At 36.4% G+C, this 24,011-nt stretch overlaps 4 protein-coding genes and 1 pseudogene across 4 annotated transcripts in view; all 5 read left to right on the top strand.

Annotated features, from left to right (window-relative positions):
* Positions 1-3,338: 3,338 nt before the first annotated feature.
* On the top strand, positions 3,339-4,249 carry LOC109068223 (annotated as a pseudogene).
* LOC109060438 (gamma-crystallin M2-like) overlaps positions 3,357-24,011 on the top strand; it is a 101,387-nt gene continuing 80,732 nt past the window's right edge. The window contains exon 1 of the mRNA XM_042763572.1: positions 3,357-3,401. Within this exon, the coding sequence (XP_042619506.1) occupies positions 3,390-3,401 (12 nt within the window). The 5' untranslated portion in view covers positions 3,357-3,389. The remainder of the gene's footprint in view (positions 3,402-24,011) is intronic.
* LOC109049442 (gamma-crystallin M2-like) lies at positions 6,903-7,834 on the top strand. The gene is made up of 3 exons (XM_042763581.1): positions 6,903-6,954; positions 7,048-7,290; positions 7,524-7,834. Exons 1-3 carry the CDS (start codon positions 6,949-6,951, stop codon positions 7,794-7,796), a joined length of 522 nt encoding a protein of 173 aa, XP_042619515.1. The 5' UTR covers positions 6,903-6,948; the 3' UTR covers positions 7,797-7,834.
* LOC109049524 (gamma-crystallin M2) lies at positions 14,198-15,209 on the top strand. Its single transcript, XM_042763575.1, has 3 exons — positions 14,198-14,333; positions 14,427-14,669; positions 14,899-15,209. The coding sequence occupies exons 1-3, from the start codon at positions 14,328-14,330 to the stop codon at positions 15,169-15,171; spliced, it is 522 nt and encodes a 173-aa protein (XP_042619509.1). The 5' UTR covers positions 14,198-14,327; the 3' UTR covers positions 15,172-15,209.
* Positions 22,323-23,282, top strand: LOC109049525 (gamma-crystallin M2-like). The gene is made up of 3 exons (XM_042763578.1): positions 22,323-22,401; positions 22,496-22,738; positions 22,972-23,282. Exons 1-3 carry the CDS (start codon positions 22,396-22,398, stop codon positions 23,242-23,244), a joined length of 522 nt encoding a protein of 173 aa, XP_042619512.1. The 5' UTR covers positions 22,323-22,395; the 3' UTR covers positions 23,245-23,282.

The following is a 24,011-nucleotide window of genomic DNA, read 5'->3' as shown; positions in this document are numbered from 1 at the left end:
GCAGGCATGATGTTAGCAGGCCCTGGACTAGCAGACATGATGTGAGCAGGCATGACGTTAGCAGGCCCTGGAGTAGCATGTGTGATATTAGCAGACCCTGGAGTAGCAGGCATGACATGAACAACTCCAGGCATGACAGTTGGGACATGAAAATGCTCTGGTGCGGGAGATACTGGGGAATAGCAGGGTTCCCCACAGTAAAAGCAGAGTCACTCATCCTCAAAACAAAGTTAATGTGTAGAGTCCAGTTAGGGGTCTGAAGTGGCAATAAACGTGAAATGTCTCCAGTTAATCCATACAGAAAAATGTCTTTGAGGGTAGTGTCATTAAAGTCCACCTGGTAGCACAGTTCACAAAATTCCTCAACATAATCCTCTATGGATCGGTTACCTTGATGTAGTCCAAGGAGGGCAACTGCTAAGTTCATGGTTGGTCTAGCTTTCTGTAACGAATGGTCCACTGAAAGCAAGTTGAAGTGAGAACCCAAGTGCAGTTTATTTATGCAAAGACAAAACATAATCCAAAAGACTTGACTTGGCATGAACAGACTTGACTTGGCATAAAGAGACTCACCGACAGCAGGGTTACAACATCAAAGCTAAACAAAGAACAAAGGAAACATGATGGCTATTTATATCATACAATGATGGTCACATGACAAGAACCAACCAATGAGAAACAAGACACATGACTAAGACAACCAATGAGAACATGACACATATGATGTAGTCCAAGCAAAAGCTCTTAGAGTGTGTAGTGGGGCGTTCCATACAACTCCAATATCTGCGCTATTAATAGAAACAGGGGAGATGCCATTAGAAATAAGAAGACGTAAACTTGGTCTGAGGTATTTATTGAAATTAAAAAGACAGACTGTAAAATTACCAACAAAAAACCTGTTGAGTCAGCAGTGGGAGTTTATGGGAGCAGCAAAATCGATTAAAACAAACCTTACAGAGACAATCAAATCCATGGCAGGTGATATTGTTATTATGGAACTGAATGTATGTCCGCCAATATGTCGGTCAGATGTACCTCTGTGGTTGTTTAAAAATCCTTATGTTGATTTTTATTTTTTTGGAAGGTGTTAAAGAAAGATGTCAGAGGTTGTAGTGGAGGAGATAAAAAACCAGGCCGTGTCAAATGTGAGGAGGCCATCTACAAATTTATACTGATGGGTCAAAGGACCCTGAAAGTGGTAAATGTGAGGAGTGTAAGCACACCTGAAATAGGATATAGGTCAAAGGACCCTGAAAGTGATCAGTATTTACTGCAGAGTTGGTAGCAGTTTTACGGGCAGTAAGGTGGGTAGAAGATAACAAACGGAAATATTCAGTCATATGTAGTGATTCAGCCGCAACCCTTATTACAATTAAAGAGTGCAAATCTAAGTCCAGACCTGACGTACTTGTGGAAATTTTGCAGGTGTAATACAGAATCCACAAAGCAGGGTATGAGGTGGGTTTTTTTTGGGTTCCTGCGCACATGGGTGTGGAGGGTAATGAGGAGGCAGATGAGATGGCCAAGAAAGCAGTGCAGGAGGAAAAGGTACAATTTAATTTGCAGTATGGGTCACCAGATTACACAGAAATAATAAATAGGTCAGTAAAAGAAATGTGGCAAAGGTCATGGGAGTGTGAAAGGAATGGGAGAGATTATGATGTAGTACAAATAATAGTTGAGAAAGATAGATGTAAATACAGATGTCAGAGAAGAGATGCAGTAGTCATAACCAGAATGAGGCTTGGGCATTGTGGGCTGAGGTGTGGGCTGGCTCTGATTAGAAAACATCCTGATGGACATTGTGAATGTGGGGATAAGGAAACAGTGATGCATGTCTTAGTACAATGCAGGAGGTACTCTCATCAAAGGAGGAAATTGTTCAGGGAACTGGGGAGAAACTGGAGAAACTGTTTTTAATTTATGTTCTTTATTAAATTTGGACAGCTGGAACAAAGTGAAAAAACTGATGGAATATCTGCGAAGCATTGGAGTATACAAAAAGATATAGAGTAGTATAAGCTGTAAATAACTCTAATGATTGGAGAACAGAGGAGGGCAGCAATACGCCATAGACGCGTCTAGCCTGCCGGAAATGCAAGAAGAAGAACATGACACATAACATAACGTAACACATAAGGTGTGTTCGACTTCATGCAGCGCTGTGCAGACTGATCGGCGGCTGACTTGAAGCAGTGCATACTGGTTATAAATTTTGTCTGACCTGAACCAGCACCAATGCCATGTCACTGTCACGTATGGCATCAAAAGTACCGCGATAGGATTTCCAAAGCAGCCGACTGACTCAGCTGGCACAGCTGTTTCACGATTAGCCAAATTCACCATATGATAACAATGACGTGTGTTTCTAACATCTTCGATTCCAATACTGCTCACAAATCTGTGTTTTTAGAACAGTAAAAGTTTTTTTTTTTTTTTTTTTTACTGTAGTCGCAATGTTATATTGAATCATGTTTATAAAAAATAAAAATAAAAACACTGAGAAAAGCATATATAACCCCACTTTATTGGTATTTAAATAGTAAATGTTTATGTTGAACTTGATTCTTGAACAGATGGCGCTGTATTAAGCAGTATATGAAAAGTGTTACTGTTGCTCATGAAAATGCTTCTGAAACATCTGTGTATTTGACAAATATTTCATGTTATTCAATTAATCTGTGATAGAGTATATGCAAACACCGTGAGAACGTCACTACCGGGAGCAGAAAGTGTGCAACTTGAAGTCTCTTCTTTCAATTCTGCCCCCGACTGCAAGCAGTAACTCTCGCCGATTTGTCTGCGAAGCACTGCATGAAGTCGAACACACCTACAGACAATGGAATCAATGGAAAATGTGGCTAAACTACCAAATAAAAGACATGAAAACAATGAACAAGAAACAAAACCCAAACCCCACAATAAAGTAATACTACTAAATGTGTTTGTAAAAACTTCTCTTGTGTTTCTATTCAAATCTACTGCTACCTTAAAAGCATGTAATATGTTCTATGTAAACTTCTGTTTATACCTTTATTTAGATATTTACACATTTTTTAAAAAACTTCCTCATTTTAATGAGGTTCAGGTTTTGTAAATCACAGATATGAATTACAGGCAAAAAAAAAGAAAAAAAAAAGTGTGATTCTCAATTTGAATCACGAGGCTCTGGTTTTTAATTTTAACAAACATTAACTAAGATCTAGATACTATGCTTTAACTAACAGCCTCTATGCCAACTTGCACAGTCAGGTTTTAACCAACAATAGAGGCTGTGTAGTCTTTAGTCTTGGTCTTGTATAAAAGCACAGGTGACAGCAGTCAGCCAACAAGCAGAATCAGCTTCAGCTTCTCCCTTGTGGAACTACTGAGAATCAGCCAGCGCAACCATGATGGGAAAGGTAAACTTCATTCCAGCTACAATTTTCAACATGCAATTCAAATGAAAATGAAAACAGAAAAAAATAAAAAAAATAAAAATCAAATAACGTTAAATGTTAAACTCTGAATTTTCAGGTCACCTTCTACGAGGACAGGAACTTCCAGGGTCGCTCTTATGAGTGTATGGGCGACTGTGGTGACTTCTCCTCCTACATGAGCCGCTGTCACTCTTGCAGAGTGGAGAGTGGATGCTGGATGATGTACGATCATCCCAACTACATGGGAAATCAGTATTTCTTTAGGAGGGGAGAATATGCTGATTACATGTCTATGTTTGGAATGAACAACTGCATCAGGTCCTGCCGTATGATCCCTATGGTGAGCTCCATGAATAATTTGATATAATTAAAAAAACAAACAAACAAACAAACAAAAAAAACAATTGCCACATAATAATTTTCTGAACTGAATATTACGTATTTGAAAACAACGTTTTTTTCAACCATATAGAAAAAGCAGTAAAAAAAAAAATTCAGGCAAAAAAATCCACTTTTTCTCACACTACAGTACAGGGGATCCTACAGAATGAGGATCTACGAGAAGGAGAACTTCATGGGTCAGATGTATGAGATGATGGATGACTGTGACAACTGCATGGACCGTTACCGAATGCCTCCCAGTCCTGCCATGTGATGGACGGCCACTGGCTCATGTATGAGCAGCCCCACTACAGAGGCAGGATGTGGTACTTCAGGCCTGGAGAGTACAGGAGCTTCAGCAATATGGGTGGCATGAGATTCATGAGCATGAGGCGCATCATGGACTCCTGGTACTAGAGTTTATATTAATAAAATAATTTCTCTACAACTGTAAGCATTGTCTTGAAAATCATTACTAATAACAACTAATAACAAAAACGAAATCCACAAAACACTCTGCAAGTTGTCCATAGAAATGATTAGTTTTATGTTTAGTTCCCAAACTTCCCAAAACTATTTCCAAACATGTATAGTGTGGACTAGACATCACTTAGGAATCACTGGCAATTAGACATTGACATATAATGAACACATCAGTAAGTTATTTTTTTGAAAACCTTTTTTTTTTTTTTTTTTTTTTTCTCTAGATTAGGAAGTATCGGTAACACTTTATAATAACTTTCAATTTTTTTATAAATCATTAACAAACATTATGTAATGCTTAATGGATGATTAGTTAAAATATATATTTAAATAGTTAGAAACATGGGATAATGTGCTTGTTAATGTTTGCTAATTAACTTATTAAACATTAGATAATGTTCAAACAAATCATTATTTTATGTAAACTAAAATGCTTACAAATATCATTAAACTTTCAATTTCATATGATCAAGCACTTACTGAAAACCTACAAATGATTTTAACAGATGTTATAAAATGATTAAAAGCTTGTGTTATTGCACAATACTTTTGCTGTTAATGAGGTGTGATACGGGTATGGTTAGGGACAGGTTTGGTGGTATGGGTAGGTTTAAGGTTTGGTTAAGGGGTCAGAAGTGCACATGGGTCAATTTGATTATTATAAGGGAACACGGTTCAATCTGTTTATATTATATTTTTGATAAATGAACAAGTATTTTCTTTTAAAAATGGTTTGTTTTCCCCTGTTTATTTATGATTTAAGGAATATCCCGTTTAATGATATACTGAAGAGTAGTATACTATACTAATCTGAGTGTTGACGCAATAATTATTATTTTTTTATTTTTTTGCACCAAAATTACAAACTTACGTCTTTAGCAAGCATTTAGTTAAAATTAACCAGCCACCCTTTACACAAGCCTTGTTACATTAGATAAAATTCCAGTGCCCTTAAAGATACTAAATGATTAGTAATCGTTTATAAATAATTACAAATGATTAAAGGTTTCAACTTTAGATTGGCTACTGCAAAAACATGAACAAATGATTAATAAATAATTAGTAAAGATATGTGAATAGGGTCAATTCAGGTCTTTCGGGACACTTTGTTGCCATTGAGATGACTGCTCACAAAGGTATTAATGATTAGTAAACATTTATAAATATTTGCAAATTATGAACAGTTTCCACTTTAGACTGGATACTGCAGAAACATGAACAAATAGTTAACAGATTATTTGTTAAGATGTGTAAATAGAGGTCTACACAACAAACAAAGACCAACAAATGAAGATCAAATGAACTGAAAATTTACTGACATTTGTAAGCATTTCAATTTACACTAAATAATCATATGTTAATCATTAGGTTATATTTAGTATGTTCATTCGTAAACATTTACAAGAATATCCTCATATTTCTAGCTATGTGAATATATATTAACTAATGATCTGTTAAGCATTATATGATGTTTGTTAATGATTTATAAATGAAAGTTATTATAAAGTGTTACCAAAATATCTATGATTTCAGACCAAATATATTTCTAACCAACTTGCCCACACACTTATTGTCCTGGAAGGGAAGAAAAGATTTGATGCTAATTCTGGGAATCACAATCCAATTCTAAAACAATTATTGGTTCACAATCATTTTTTTTTTTTTTTTTTTTTTTTTTTTTTACAAACTTTGAATTTGTGTGTTGAATTTTATTAAATTACTAATTTGAGTACTTTTTTAAATAATTACAAATGAATAATAAATCAAAACAATTGTATATTAAGAATTATTAACTACTGTTACTAAATTTAGCTTCTAAACTTACAAGCAAATATCAAGTAATAACAAACAAAAAACAATGCAAGAACAAAACAAAAAACAAGTCTGTATCTGAGAGTGCTTAAGTATTTGAAAATTTAAGAAGAGTGGAATATATACAGTAGTTATATAATACATCCTTTGTTATAAATATCTTACTATTTCCATGATTTATAGAAATTAGTGTTTAAATAAAAAAAATACCCTAGTACTTCTTCTTTGAACTTCTGCAACATAAAATCTAAATATAGCCTACTGGTACTATACATATAAATTACAACTGTTCTCTCTGGGTCACCAGCAGTGTGTAAACAACGCAAATACAGATTTGAATTTTCAAATCCTATGGGTCAAAGGGTTAAGAATTGTAAAATAATTAACAATTATTAACAAATCAATCTAAATCCAAATAGCCAGAATGTTTGAATCTAAAACAACAAACAATCTGTAAACAATCTATGAAAACTCTTTTTTAACTCATTTTTTAGTATTTCATGTTCTAAAAAGCTAAATCAAACCAAATCCACACAGTCAGAATCTGGAAATCTGGAAAAAAAAACAAAAAACAAAAAAACATTTCTCAGAATGAAAGCTCATTATTTAAGCATTTATAGTCTTTCGTTTTAGCAACATACACTTTTGAAATTCTATAGTTCGAACAATACAAAGCTTTAACTAGAATGGCCTCTAAACCAGCTTGCACAGTCAGGAATTGAGTAACAATAGAGGCTGTGTAGTCTTTAGTCTTGGTCTAGTATAAAAGCACAGGTGACAGCAGTCAGCCAACAAGCAGAATCAGCTTCAGTTTCTCCTTTGTGGAACTACTGAGAATCAGCCAGCGCAAACCATGAAGGTAAACCTTGTTCCAGTACCAATTTCCACACAGCTTAACTCCTAAATTATTTGATTTGTTAAATCATTTAAAATATTAATTTTAAATTTTCAGGTCACCTTTTATGAGGACAGGAACTTCCAGGGTCGCTCTTATGAATGTATGAGCGACTGTGCTGATTTCTCCTCCTACATGAGCCGCTGTCACTCTTGCAGAGTGCACAGTGGATGCTGGATGATGTACGATCAACCCAACTACATGGGAAATCAGTATTTCTTTAGGAGGGGAGAATATGCTGATTACATGTCTATGTTTGGAATGAGCAACTGCATCAGGTCCTGCCGTATGATCCCTATGGTGAGCTTCATAAACCTGTTGACATATTTATTTATTTACAATAGTCCTAAATTAAATTTATTTCAACCATCAAATGAAATTATGAAATCCTTCAGCTTTAAAAGCAACATAGATCCTTTCAGAATGATGATCTGTGAGAAACAGACCTAGATAGTTGCTGAAGATATATGATTACATGTGATTATGATTCTTCATGATTGATATATGCATAACTGACTTTTCTCCGACTACAGCACAGGGGATCCTACAGAATGAGGATCTACGAGAAGGAGAACTTCATGGGCCAGATGTACGAAATGACCGATGACTGTGACAGTATCATGGACCGTTACCGCATGCCTCACTGCCAGTCCTGCCATGTGATGGATGGCCACTGGCTCATGTATGAGCAGCCCCACTACAGAGGCAGGATGTGGTACTTCAGGCCTGGAGAGTACAGGAGCTTCAGCAATATGGGTGGAATGAGATTCATGAGCATGAGGCGTATCATGGACTCCTGGTACTAGAGTTTATATTAATAAAATAACTCCTCTAAAACACTAAACATTCTGTCTTGAAAATCATTTATGTGAATAATATTTACAAGAGTAGATAAATCAATGGTGTGCTTCTGTTGGGAGTGACAATGCGGGTGAAAATAAGCCAAAGACATTTATTGGATAGCATAGATCATGTTTGTAAGTTGGATTTCAGGCGACATTCTTTTAGATTCTGGAGGTTATTAGCATGGTCTTGAGCCTTTCCTCTGTATAGATCAACCCTCCATTCAGCATGTTTTTTATCTGCCTGAGTTCAGGAGATGGTTGGTATGCTGAAATCTATCAGATATCTTTTAATTCTTCATCTTCTTCATCTTTATACCTCAATTTGGGCCGTCCAGCAGTACGGACACCCTTCTTGAGCACACTGTACATAATTTCATGGGGAATGCGGGAGGGGGCCAATCTGGTCACATGAACAGCCCATCCGAGATGAATGAATTTCAGGCGGGAGGAAACTGGTTCACTTTTTGTCACTTTAAACAGATATTCATTTGACATTTTATCCCTCTAGGTCTTACCAAGTATAAACCTGAGGCATCTAGTGTGAAAGGCATTTAGCCGACTCTCTTGATTGAAATCTCATCATCTAGGGTAGTATCGCAGGTCACGGTAGATCCAAGATGAGTGAACTTTTCCACATCATCAGGAACTAAATTTTTTTTAACCGAAAACAATGTGCAATTACCTTGGTCCTAATGGTTTCTTCATGGAGGAGAATGGAGGAGAAAAAGATTGGTGCAGCTAAATATGTCCAACTGACTCCAGGGACAGTTGATGGATCTGCCACTGACCCGATGCATTGTCAAAGAAGTGACATTCATTATTTGCAGGTGTTTTTAAGTCTTGTCAGTACTAGAAAGCCGGCAGGTTCATGCTCACACAACCAAAGTGCTCTCACAGAATGCTCTTCTCAGCCAGCGTGCGAATACTGAATTAATTTCTCGTTTTGCGTGTTATTGCTACATACTTAAATAAACAACAAGTTATGTTAAAATGCCCGTCTTGGAGAGTATTCATGTAAATGCAGCCAGTTATGACTTAAGTGAACCTGAACAGTAAAATCACGAGTCAAAATATTTTATCATACAGTGTCATTAATGTAAATCAAACAGCAAATGAAAAAGAGAAAATCACTCATTGCTCTTGACTGAATAACTAACTTCATTAACTAATAAGAATAATTTATTTTTAATCCACGCAGTGAAGATTGTGCAGTATTTTATTTTTACATTCATCACTTAATTAAATGCAGGGGTTAAATTGAGCCAGTGCTTGCGCTGGTAACTCATCAGTGGACTTTCCTCATACATTTTCAACAATACAAGCTATATTTTTAAACACTTTTCTTATTCTTACTAATTAAAGCAATGATGCAGCATGGGTGATTTATGTGAATGAATCTCTGAAGGGAACTGACTGTCTTCAAAAAGTTTCGATGGCATTTTCATTTTGTTTATGAGTGCAGCTGCTTTGTGTCCAGCTGTTACCAGGGAAATCACTATATTTATGACTTTCTGTGCCTCCAGAGAATAAATTAGCATTTTCAATAAGCCCGTCTGCAGTTTTTGTTCAGTACATTGTGAACATCCACCCATATAATCCAGTTTTAAATTAATATAATAGTTTATACTTCTGACTAGGGGTGGAACGGTACACAGATGTCACTGTTCGGTACATACTGTACCTCAGTTTGGGGGTCACGGTTTGATACGATTCTGGTACAACAGAAAAAAAAAAAAATCTACTATGCTCGTTTTCTTTTCATTTATTTTGAACAGACAAGCAGTACAAATTAATTTTTTTTCCACCTAGATGTGAAAATACTAAATGTTATTAAATTATGTACATTATTACATTATATATAATTATATATATATATATATATATATGTCACTATATTGTGAGCGTGCAAGTGTTTCATTCAGGCATGCACATACGCACTTTATGTAGTCTGTACTTTGTTACGTCAAATCAGGTATAAGTAATTATTTGTTGTGGCAATTTATATTAATTACATTCTCCTTTCACATACATACATTTCGACTCTCTAACAAACTTACATTCTCCTTTCACATACATACATTTCGACTCTCTAACAAACTTACATTCTCCTTTCACATACATACATTAGTACTCGCACACACATACATTCTCCTTTCACTTACATGCATTTCTACTCTTTCACACACATACATTCTCCTTACACATACATACATTTTTTGCTTTCACACACATGCATTCTCCTTTTACATACATATATTTCTACCTTTTTTGGTATCCATTACTTCCTGTTTAAGCAGGAATTCACTCTCAGACCAGGAAATACATGTGCAAGACTTGCTCAGCTCTTCCTCACAATTTTACAGTGATGCTATTCAAAGTCATCCTGTTTCCTTTTCATATTTTAAGTTAACTTTAACATATCATTATGTAACCTACGTGTTCTACAGATCTGTGTACAAGTGTTAAGACGCTGATTTTGATTGTATTGACAGGGCTTAACACTAAGGAAATTTTCTACTGGTCCGGTTTAGCTAGTGGTTTTAATTTTTTACTTGCCCTGGCAAAATTTTCACAGGCCTTGCCACAATCAATCAATCAATCAATCAATAAATCATTAAATAAATAAGACTTACTGTTTTCATTGTTGACTGTAACATTGTATTGTAATAAATAATAACCATTTTGCACAAATATGTACAATAGTTCAAAGATAAAACTGAAATGAAGCATGTTTTTTCATCTCTTTCAGGTAGGTTTAACTCTATTCCAGTTAAGGATACACTGATCAGGATTTTTCGTGACCGATTCCAAATTCTGATTTTATTTATTTATTTTACAATCAAATGAGCCGAGTCCCATACTCATTGCCAATTTATTAAGTTCTTATTATTGTATTATTATTATTATTTTTTACATTTATTAAATGTTTATTTTGCTCTGTTACTGGCCAAACTAACCTTGAACAAACAAACAAACAACCAAAAATATATGCAACATGAAGCAACTGCACAAAACAAAAACATCAGACAGGCTGAATGAATGTTTTATTATTACTCTTTATTACCTTAATTATATCTATGTCTGCACTATGTTTGTACATCCTGTACTAGAAGCTCCTGACACCAAGACAAATTCCTTGTGTGAGTAAACCATAGACTGTGTAAACACACTTGGCAATAAAGCTCTTTCTGATTCGGATGAAAATGCAAATTCAGTCTCTGACAGCAGTAAGAGGAACGACAGTAAGAGGAAAAAGAAAATGCCATTGAAACTTTTCAGAAGAAAGTCAGTCCTCCTCAGAAATACATCCATATTCACCCCACCTTAATTCCATAATTATGGTTTTTGATTACTGTCAGTTATGCTGGTGTTGCCAGATATTGAATAAATGAATGAATGAATGAATGAATGAACGAACGAACGAACGAACGAACGAACGAACCGCAATGAGGCCAAATCTTGAGTTATGGAAATAATATAAAGATATTGTTGTCCCTAACTTGCAACCTCCCACTTTATTCACTTCCTAAATTAAGTGGAGAAAAAAAAGAAAAAAAAACCTTGGACGCTTATAATACGTGTATCTGGCAACACGACTGAGGCTGAGCCTGTGTCCTCAATCACAACTCGCTCAAGGGACAAGGCCATGTAACCTTTTCACGGATATGAAAGCTCCCAAACAAAGATGTCACCGGATTAAGAAGTGGAAAGGCATGTTACACCACCGCAACCATAAATCCTGAGCGATTTGAAAAAGGTCGACAACCGCGACAACCAAGAAAAAGTACTCATTGTTTCACTCAAAAATGATCCATGGTAATAGTTGTAAATGTTTCATTTTAAAACTTTGCCATTTACTAATGTGTTGTTCAAAACACTAAGTTTAGGAGTTTCTTTAAAATAAGGTATCATTAGTTAATCTTAGTAAATGTTGAAATTAACATTAAATAACAATGAGCAATACATTTCTTACAATATGCATTAATCTTTGATACTTTTAAAAAAAAACAAGAACTGTTCATTGTTAGTTCATGTTAGCTCTGATCCATTAACTAATGTCAACAGGCACAACTTTTGTTCTTAATAATGTATTAGTAAATGTTAAAATTAACTAGGTTAATATATTAACTACAGTTAACTAAGGTTAATGTTAAGCATTTGCCATGTTAGTTCATTTTGGGTAGGTAACTAATGTTAACAAATGAAACCTTATTGTAAATTGTAAAGTGTCATCTGAGTGTTTTTTTTGCTTATACTTGTTAAATTTTAGTTTCCAGAATAAATAGCCTAAATGCAAGGGTAATTTCACTAAATGTTATGTTTTATATACTTTCTGTATAACTTTTTCTCTCTCTCTGTAATTGCATAGTTTTGTAAACAAATTGTGTAAATTTTTCTCATACCAACTTAATCAAGTGAGTTCTTTACTATAAAAATACATTCATCATAATGAGATGTTTATATGTTTATAATTACAATAAAAGTAAACATTTTGGCTGCATATCAATTTTTAAATGAAAGATTAGTGAACAGTAAAGTAGATATTAAAAAATGAATGCCACGTCCGGGATTCGGGGCAATGTGCGGGGGAATTTTTCAGTTTAGTGTCGGGTGGTGTGTGCACTTTAGTGTCGGTAGTCAACTCTGTTCTTCCCCTTTTGGGCTTGAACTGATGGTAAAACTAAGGACATTATTAACTGTCTTTACATTTATTTTGAAAGATGAAGCTCGTGATTATGGAAAGAGGAGTTACATTTCTGACGAGTGCTTGCGGGGTTCGGCCCATCACAATGCACGGGGTCAGTTGGCCAATCAGAGCAGACTGTGCTTGTCAGAAGGTGGGACTTTGCAGAAAACGACACGTTTGAGAGAGGCGGGGCATAGAGGACATACAATAATGTACAGTATTTGAAAAATAATGTGTTTATTAAAGCTGGTCAACATATTCAGTTACTCCAAATACACAAAATAATGATCTTTAAAAAAGCATCAATTGACCCCTTTAATTAAATGCAGGGGTTAAATTGGGCCGGGCTTGCGCTGGTAACTCATCAGTGGACTTTTCGTACACTTTTCATTTCTTACTAATTAAGCCGGTGCGGCGGGTGATTTATATGAATGAATCTCTGAAGGGAACCGACTGTCTTCAGAAAAGTTTCGATGGCATTTTCATTTTGAAAATGAGCGCAGTGCTGCTTTGTGTCCAGCTGTTACCAGGGAAACCACAAATTTTTTGAGTTACTAAAATAAATTGGCATTTTCAATAAGCCTGTCTGCAGTTTTTGTTCATCCAAAGTTTTTTTTTTTTAGTAATTTAAATTGGGTTTTTTGTTAAGATTGATGTATTTTTTGTTTTTAAATTAATATAATAGTTTATACTTCTGACTAGGGGTGGAACGGTACACAGATGTTATGTTTGATGTGATTAGCTTCAGTGGAATAAGAAAAATATGATATTCTGGTTTTCTTTTCATTTATTTTGATACATTCTACAGTAGTGCAAATTAAAAAAAATTCCACCTAGATGTGAAAATACTAAATATTATTACATTGTTATTATTACATATATATATAAATCTGTAGTACATATATACACACAAGAAATAAATTCTTAAACTATTTGATTTAGTTTACAGATAAACAAGGGAAAAAACAGTGTGACACGTAAGTGTAGTATATATATTTACACTGTTTTTTTTGTTTTTTTTTGTGACACTTTTTTTTTTTTCAGAGAGGGGAATCTAAAATAGCAGAAAGTGACATCCTATTTGTTTTCTTTATTTTACAAAAGCATGTTTTGATTTCATTGTGAGTGTACACTAATAAAAATAGACCTTTATACAGTGATGCATTATTAATAAGACAATAAGTGTATACAAGTGTACAAGATATGGGCACTCGAGTTAGTGACTTGGACTCGAGTTGCACTCAAGTAGCATTTTTATAGACACGGAGAGTGAAATCATAAGGAAACACCTATAAGCTTCATTTTAAAATGAACTCCAATAAAAAAACAAATCAATCCAAATTCAAATAGCCAGAATGTTTGAATCTGAAACAACAAACAAGCTGTAAACAATCTATGAAAACTCTTTTGTAACTCATTTTTGTAGTATTTCATATTCTAAAAGGGGAAAATCAAACCAAATCCACACAGTCAGAATCTGTTAATCTTAAAAAAAAAAAAAAAAAAAAAAAAAAAAATCTCAGAATGAAAGCTCATTATTTAGTTTTTTGGTATTTACAGTCTTTCATTTTAGCAACATACACTTTAGAAATTCTATAGTTTGAACAATGTAAACACTACATACAAAGCTTTAACTAGAATGGTCTCTAAACCAACTTGCAAGGTCAGGAATTGAGTAACAATAGAGGCTGTGTAGTCTTTAGTCTTGGTCTAGTATAAAAGCACAGGTGATAGCAGTCAGCCAACAAGCAGAATCAGCTTCAGCTTCTCCTTTGTGGAACTACTGAGAATCAGCCAGCGCAACCATGAAGGTAAACCTTGTTCCAGTACCAATTTCCACACAGCTTAACTCCTAAATTATTTGATTTGTTAAATCATTTAAAATATTAATTTTGAATTGTCAGGTCACCTTTTATGAGGACAGGAACTTCCAGGGTCGCTCTTATGACTGTATGAGCGACTGTGCTGATTTCTCCTCCTACATGAGCCGCTGTCACTCTTGCAGAGTGCACAGTGGATGCTGGATGATGTACGATCAACCCAACTACATGGGAAATCAGTATTTCTTTAGGAGGGGAGAATATGCTGATTACATGTCTATGTTTGGAATGAGCAACTGCATCAGGTCCTGCCGTATGATCCCTATGGTGAGCTCCATAAACCTGTTAATGTATTTATTTATTTACAATAGTCCTAAATTTATTTCAACCATCAAATGAAATGATTAAATCCTTCAGCTTGAAAAGAAACATAGATCCTTTCAGAATGATGATCTGTGAGAGACAGACCTAGATAGTTGCTGAAGATATATGATGACATGTGATTATGATTCTTCATGATTGATATATCATATATTAATCGTTTCTTCCACTACAGCACAGGGGATCCTACAGAATGAGGATCTACGAGAGGGAGAACTTCATGGGCCAGATGTACGAAATGACCGATGACTGTGACAGTATCATGGACCGTTACCGCATGCCTCACTGCCAGTCCTGCCATGTGATGGACGGCCACTGGCTCATGTATGAGCAGCCCCACTACAGAGGCAGGATGTGGTACTTCAGGCCTGGAGAGTACAGGAGCTTCAGCAATATGGGTGGCATGAGATTCATGAGCATGAGGCGTATCATGGACTCCTGGTACTAGAGTTTCTATTAATAAAATAATTCCTCTAAAACACTAAACATTCTGTCTTGAAAATCATTGATGTGAATAATATTTACATGAGTAGATAAATCAATGGCATGCTTTTGTTGTGAGTGACAATGCAGGTGAAAATAAGCCACAGACATTTATTGGATAGCATAGATCATGTTTGTAAGTTGGATTTCAGGCGACATTCTTTTAGATTCTGGAGGTTATTAGCAGGGTCTTGAGCCTTTCCTCTGTATAGATCAACCCTCCATTCAGCATGTTTTTTCTCTGCCTGAGTCCAGGAGATGGTTGGTATGCTGAAATCTATCAGATCTCTTTTTAGTCTTCATCTTCTTCATCTTTATACCTCAGTTTGGGCCGTCCAGCAGTAAGGGCACCCTTTTTGAGCACACTGTAGAGAATTGCGTGGGGAATGCGGGAGGGGGCCAATCTGGTAACATGACCAGCCCATCCGAGATTAATGAATTTTAGGCAGGAGGAAACTGGTTCACTTTGTTACTTTAAACAGATATTCAATTGACATTTTATCCCTCCAGGTCTTACCAAGTATAAACCTGAGATATCTAGTGTGAAAGGCACTAAGCCGACTCTCTTGATAGAAATCTTATCGTCTAGGGTAGTATTGCAGGTCACGGTAGATCCAAGATGAGTGAACTTTTCCACATCATCAAGAATTACATTTTTTTTTTTTAAACCGAAAATAATGTGCAATTACCTTGGTCGTAATGGTTTCCTCATGGAGGAGAAAAAGATTGGTGCAGCTAAATATGTCCGACCAACTCCAGGGTAAGTTGATGGAACTGCCACTGACCCGACTGTCAAAAACAGATGTACAGATGTAACTGTGTTAAAGAAGATGTGCTGTTCACACCTAGAAGTGCTCTTTGTTAACTGCAAGCCGTTCTATTCACCACAGGAGTTTCACTCATTCATTCTTGTGAGTGTTTACATCCCTCCGCAAGCGCATGTGAGCCTGGCTTTACAGAAACTCGCTGACCAGATCACAGAGACAGAACTACAAAACCCGAACTCTGTTTTAATTATTCTTGGGGACTTTAATAAAGCCAATCTCTCCTGTGAACTGCCAAAATACAGACAGCATGCTCCATGTCCCACCAGAGACAAAAACATACTAGATCACTGTTACACAACAATAAAGGATGCATATCACTCTGTTCCACGAGCAGCTTTGGGGCTGTCTGATCACTGCCTGGTTCATCTTATACCAACATACAGGCAAAAACTTAAATCTGCTAAACCTGTAGTAAAGACTGTAAAGAGATGGTCCAACGAAACAGAGTTTGCTTTAAAAGCCTGCATTGACCTCACTGATTGGAGTGTTTTTGAAGCTGCTACCACCGATCTGGAAGAACTCACAGAGATGTATTCCCACCAGGACTTATTTACATTCAACAATGATAAGCCATGGTTTACAGCAAAACTCATCTTCGTCAGGCCAAAGAGGATGCCTACAGAAATGGGGACAGAGTCTTGTATAATCAGGCCAGGAACACACTGAACAAAGAGATTAGAGTGGTTAAAAGGACCTACTCTAAAACGTTGGAAGATCAGTTCACTTCCAATGACTCAACTTCAGTGTGGAAAGGGCTGAGAGCCATCACAAACTACAAGACACCATCCCCCTACACTGAAGCGAATCAACAACTTGCTAACGACCTGAATGAGTTTTATTTTAGATTTGAAACCCCCCACACCCATTCTGACCATCTCCCTACACAACCGTTAACACCTCCTGCAATCCCCCTCTCCCCCCCTCCTGCACTTCAAATCAGTGAGGATGATGTGTGCCCGGTCTTCAGGATGAACAAAAGAAGAAAAGCACCAGGCCCAGATGGTGTTACACCAGCCTGTCTGAAAACCTGTGCTGACCAGCTAGCCCCCATCTTTTCACAGATCTTCAACAGATCTCTGGAGTTGTGTGAAGTGCCCTCCTGTTTCAAACGCTCCACCATCATCCACGTTCCAAAGAAACCCAAGATAACAAGATTTAATGACTACAGACTTGTGGCTCTAACATCTGTCGTCATGATGTTGTTTGAAAAACTGGTTCTGGCTTATCTGAAGGACATCACTGGACCCCCTGCAGTTTGCTTACCGACCAAACAGGTCCGTGGATGATGGAATCAACATGGGATTGCACTTCATCCTGCAACATCTGGACAAAACAGGGACTTATGTGAGGATCCTGTTTGTGGATTTTAGTTCGGCTTTCAACACCATCATCCCAACACTCCTCCAGACCAAACTGACCCAGCTCTCTGTGGGATTGCACTTCATGTCAGTGGAATCACCAGCTTTCTGACAGACAGGCAACAGCTAGTGAGACTGGGGAAATTCATGTCAAACAGCCGCTCCACCAACACTGGTGCCCCTCAAGGATGTGTTCTCTCCCCACTGCTCTTCTCCCTGTACACCAATGACTGCACCTCAAAAGACCCCACTGTCAAGCTCCTGAAGTTTGCTGACGACACCACACTCATCGGCCTCATTCAGGACGGCAACGAGTCTGCTTACAGACAAGAGGTTGAGCAGCTGGCTGTCTGGTGCAGTCTTAACAACCTGGAGCTGAACACTCTCAAAACAGAGATGATTATGGACTTCAGGAGAACCCCCCCCTGCACTACCCCCACTCACCATCATAGACAGCACTTTGGCTGCAGTGGAGTCATTCAGATTCCTGGGAACCACCATCTCTCAGGACCTGAAGTGGGACAATAACATTGACTCCATTGTTAAAAAAGCCCAACAAAGGTTGTACTTCCTTCGCCAGCTGAGGAAGTTTAACCTGCCACAGGAGCTGCTGATATAGTTATATTAAGTGGGACAATAACATTGACTCCGTACTTAATAACTGTCTGGTTTGGTTCAGCTACAAAATCAGACATCAGAAGACTACAGAGAATGGTTCGGACTGCTGAAAGGATCATTGGTACTCCCCTGACCACTCTTCAAGAACTGTATACATCCAGAGTGAGGAAAAGAGCTCAGAAAATCACTCTGGATCCCTCACATCCAAGTTACCCCCTTTTTGAACTTTTGCCAACTGGCCGGCGCTTCAGAGCCGCAAATACCTGGACAGCCAGGCACAAGAACAGTTTCTTCCCTCAGGCAATCTACCTCATGAACAGTTAAATGTTCCCCACTTATGCAATAAAATCCTTATATTTATTTGTTACCCCTCCATCATAGTACATCCCTGCATCTCACTCTATTATATTCCATTATCATCTATAGAACAACTGTACAAATGAACAAATGTATTTATTTTTCGATTTATTGTGAAATATATATATATATATATATATATATATATATATATATATATATATTGTCTGTGTTGTTTTTGTCTCTGTGTACTGGAAGTTTATGTCACTAAGACAAATTTGTTGTATGCGCAAGCATACTTGGCAATAATGCTATTTCTGATTCTGAAAAAGTGACATTCAGTATTCGCAGGTGTTTTTGAGTCTTGTCAGTACTAGAAAGCTGATGGGTTCGTGCTCACACACCAAAAGTGTGCTCACAGAATGCGCTTCTCATTTGTAAAGCGGCTCACACTGAAAATAACAGCAACATTTTGTCACATTTAGCTTCAAACAATGTTTAAAAAACTGGTATGATTTTTTGACAGTCACTTTTTAGCACATTTACAACAATATTTGTCAACTTAGAGATATTTTAAATAGTTAAATCTAAATATTAAATGTTAAATCTAAATGTTAAATCTAAAAATAAAATAAAAGCTAGAGGAGGTCAGTGTGTGTTTATAGACCCCTTAATCGCCTACGACACTGTGACGTCACCGCTCTAGCTGGAGGCAAAACATAAGGAAGAACTCATAGCAGGCGCGCTAAAAGTTTGAGGTTTTGACTTTAAAATGTGGTCTTTTGTGTTTTTGGCTGCCAGAATAGAAGGAACAGCACTTTTGGTTCAAAACTAAAGTTTTACCGGATCCCGGCACACATTCCTTCATAGAAATCAAAAAGACAATTGTGGTTGAATGCAATATGGCATACAGACTGGACGGAGACGATCATAAATAATGCTCGTGTTTGCAGTGCACACTTCATATCAGGTAAAATAATCTATGCATATGTACTGGTGTGTTGGTTTTATCTAGTACAAATCAGCAAGTTTCTGTTTTTGTTAACTTAAATGTTAAACAAACATACAGTGATAGATGTGTGTGCCATCCTTCGAATCGTCTCTTAAAATAATCCACATTGCTAATCATAGTTAGCCCAGCGATAGGTTACATTAGACAATAAGCCTTGACAAAATTCCCCAAACCACCCAAAAGTAATTCATATGTTGTCTAGGAAATATCCAAAACCTGGTTAAAATGTTTCCAATGAGAACAAGTTACAAGAACTACACCAGGCTTAGCTAATATATATATATATATATATATATATATTTAATATAATATATATATATATATATATATATAAACGGAACCATCCACCAAAAATATAACACCCAAATATATATATTTATATATAAACCACAATATATATATTTATATATATTCTATAGTATATACACCCCTATATATATATATATATATATATATATATATATATATATATATATATTAAATGTTAAATCTAACTGTTACAGCCGGCTCGTGGCCACAACAAACAAAGGAACCATCCACCAAAAATCTCAAAATAAAACCCAAAGTTTATTACATAATTCTAGGGGATTTACATAATATACCACACATTAAACCACAATTTGAAAAAGTCCAAGAAAGCCGCAAACAACAGATCCAGTCAACAAGGCAATCCAACACCAGGTGAAGATGATGTCACTTCTCCACCTCTCTCTCTCATTCTAGTAACCGGAATATCTCCCGCTTCCTAATTGGAACAGGTGATCCTCATCTCTCCTGCCACCTACAAGAGAACAAGGAAAAAAGTACACAAATACATACAAGAGTACAAGGTAAAATTTACTGAATTAATATATGCATTTTGAAAAAATAAAGTATTATTTATTTATATATATATATATATATATATATTTTTTTTTTTTTCAGATTGTAAAATTATTGATGTGTCTGTTGCTCCTCCTTCCTTGTTTGATTTGTTTGAATGAATGTTGTTTTGTTACAAATAAAATGCAAATAAAAAAGTTGATCACTAAAAGAAATTTATATTTTTCTGCTACTGTTGTTGTTGTTGTGTTTTTATTGCTGTTGGTTATTACTGTATTTGTAGATTACTGCTGCTGCTGCTGAAAGCAAGTACAGGAACTTGTTACTGTCAATACATAAGTCGATATGGTGCTGTGAGTTTTTAAGACAATGCTGCTGCACAAACCGCATATAAAATAACCCGTAGCATATCTTTACAGGTGGAGCTGGGGAAGGTGGAGGGTTTCAGAGAAACTCTGAAAGTGAGCTGCAATGCTCAAGCAAATGCTAATCAACCATTTAAAATGTAAAGCAGCAAGCTCATTGGCTACGTAGCAACATGAACCAATCAGCTTGTGACAAGTCCGTTACATTAAGGACCCATCACCCTGCGCCATTTAGAGTTTCAAGACAGAACTTAGTATTTCTATCATAAGAACTCTCTGAAGAGTTTAGTATGGTAATGGATATGACAATGTCAGTGTATTTTTTTCTTGACAGAATAGATCTGCTACGCTGCTGTTGGTTATTGCTGTATTTGTAGATTAGTGTTGCTGCTGCAAGCAAGTACAGGAACTTGCTACTGCCAATACATAAGCCAATCTAGTGCTGTGAATATTTAAGACACTGCTGCTGCACAAATAGCATACAATATAGGCCCCCCTCCCCACCAACAAAGCTGGAACGAGAAGATAAATAACAATTGAAATGTGTATGCTGCTGACACCATGAAAACACATTACAACAACAGATGGAACTTTGTGGAACAACAACAATCGAATCTTTCTGTATCTGGTCTTCTGTATCTGAGAGTGCTTAAGTATTTGAAAATTTGCTCTCTAGGAGGAGTGGAATATATACAGTAGTTATATAAATGTCACACCATTTCCATAATTTATAGACATTAGTGTTTAAATAAAAAATGTTACCCTAGTACTAATTCTTTGAACTTCTGCAACATAAAATCTAAATATAGCCTACTGGTACTATACATATAAATTACAACTGTTCTCTCTGGGTCACCAGCGGTGTGTGAACAATGCAAATACAGATTTGAATTTTCAAATTCTATGTGACAAAGGGTTAAGAATTGTAAAATAATTAACAGTAATCATGTTATTTTGTACTGCAGTAAGATTATAAGCCATCCTCTTATAATACAATGAATGCATTCCATGATAATAAATAGACCATCTCATTTCCACTGTACCACAATAACAAATGAAGAATTATTTAACAATGGCACAGTAGTCTCTGAGAATGGTTGTAGAGAACATGCTGGAGAAAAAAAAAAAAAAATGTGCAGTTCTCTCACTCACAGACACTGCGTTAAATCAACAATTCACATGAGAACTTGCCAAATCAAGTAAGTGATTTCCAGTTATATAATATGCATCAGACGAGTTATCAAGCAATCAGACCCTACAATTAGACTGCACAAATACAACTGTATAATACAGAGAGGACCTCACAAGGATATGAGTGGTTCCACTCATTGTGTTCTACATTCCCAATATTTCACATGGAGAGTGAAATCATAAGGGAACACATATAAGCATCATTTTAAAATGAACTCAAATAAAAAGCAAATCAATCCAAATCCAAATAGCCAGAATGTTTGAATCTGAAACAACAAGCAATCTGTAAACAATCTATGAAAACTCTTTAGTAACTAATTTTTTTAGTATTTCATATTCTAAAAGGGTAAAAAACAAACCAAATCCACACAGTCAGAATCTGTTTATCTTAACAACAACAAAAAAAAGGTTTCTCAGAATGAAAGCTCATTATTTAGTTTTTTGGTATTTATAGTCTTTCATTTTAGCAACATACACTTTAGAAATTCTATAGTTTGAACAATGTAAACACTACATACAAAGCTTTAACTAGAATGGCCTCTAAACCAACTTGCACAGTCAGGAATTGAGTAACAATAGAGGCTGTGTAGTCTTTGGTCTTGGTCTAGTATAAAAGCACTGGTGATAGCAGTCAGCCAACAAGCAGAATCAGCTTCAGCTTCTCCTTTGTGGAACTACTGAGAATCAGCCAGCGCAACCATGAAGGTAAACCTTGCTCCAGTACCAATTTCCACACAACTTAACTCCTAAATTGTTTGATTTGTTAAATCATTTAAAATATTAATTTTGAATTTTTTAGGTCACCTTTTATGAGGACAGGAACTTCCAGGGTCGCTCTTATGAATGTATGAGCGACTGTGCCGATTTCTCCTCCTACATGAGCCGCTGTCACTCTTGCAGAGTGCACAGTGGGTGCTGGATGATGTACGATCAACCCAACTACATGGGAAATCAGTATTTCTTTAGGAGGGGAGAATATGCTGATTACATGTCTATGTTTGGAATGAGCAACTGCATCAGGTCCTGCCGTATGATCCCTATGGTGAGTTCCATAAACCTGTTGACGTATTTATTTATTTATAATAGTCCTAAATTAAATTTATTTCAACCATCAAATGAAATGATTAAATCCTTCAGCTTGAAATGCAACATAGATCCTTTCAGAATGATGATCTGTGAGAGACAAACCTAGATAGTTGCTGAAGATATATGATGACATGCTATTATGATTCTTCAAGATTGATATATGCATAACTGACTTTTCTTCTACTACAGCACAGGGGATCCTACAGAATGAGGATCTACGAGAGGGAGAACTTCATGGGCCAGATGTACGAAATGACCGATGACTGTGACAGTATCATGGACCGTTACCGCATGTCTCACTGCCAGTCCTGCCATGTGATGGACGGCCACTGGCTCATGTATGAGCAGCCCCACTACAGAGGCAGGATGTGGTACTTCAGGCCTGGAGAGTACAGGAGCTTCAGCAATATGGGTGGCATGAGATTCATGAGCATGAGGCGTATCATGGATTCCTGGTACTAGAGTTTCTATTAATAAAATAATTCCTCTAAAACACTAAACATTCTGTCTTGAAAATCATTGATGTGAATAATATTTACATGAGTAGATAAATCAATGGCATGCTTCTGTTGCGAGTGACAATGCGGGTGAAAATAAGCCACAGACATTTATTGGATAGCATAGATCATGTTTGTAAGTGGGATTTCAGGCGACATTCTTTTAGATTCTGGAGGTCATTAGCATGGTCTTGAGCCTTTCCTCTGTATAGATCAACCCTCCTTTCAGCATGTTTTTTTCTCTGCCTGAGTCCAGGAGATGGTTGGTATGCTGAAATCTATCAGATCTCTTTTCAGTCTTCATCTTCATCTTCTTCATCTTTATACCTCAGTTTGGGCCGTCCAGCAGTACGAGCACCCTTCATGAGCACACTGTACATAATTGCGTGGGGAATGCGGGAGGGGGCCAATCTGGTAACATGACCAGCCCATCCGAGATGAATGAATTTTAGGCGGGAGGAAACTGGTTCACTTTTTGTCACTTTAAACAGATATTCATTTGACATTTTATCCCTCCAGGTCTTACCAAGTATAAACCTGAGGCATCTAGTGTGAAAGCCACTTAGCCGACTCTCTTGATTGAAATCTCATCATCTAGGGTAGTATCGCAGGTCACGGTAGATCCAAGATGAGTGAACTTTTCCACATCATCAAGAACTACATTTTTTTTTAACTGAAAATAATGTGAAATCACCTTGGTTCTAATAGTTTCCTCATGGAGGAGAAAAAGAC

This window comes from Cyprinus carpio, chromosome A9 (assembly GCF_018340385.1).
Source record: "Cyprinus carpio isolate SPL01 chromosome A9, ASM1834038v1, whole genome shotgun sequence".
NCBI lineage: Eukaryota > Metazoa > Chordata > Actinopteri > Cypriniformes > Cyprinidae > Cyprinus > Cyprinus carpio.
The sequence above is the reverse complement of the archived record's forward strand: the minus strand, read 5'-3'. Positions and strand labels throughout refer to the sequence as shown.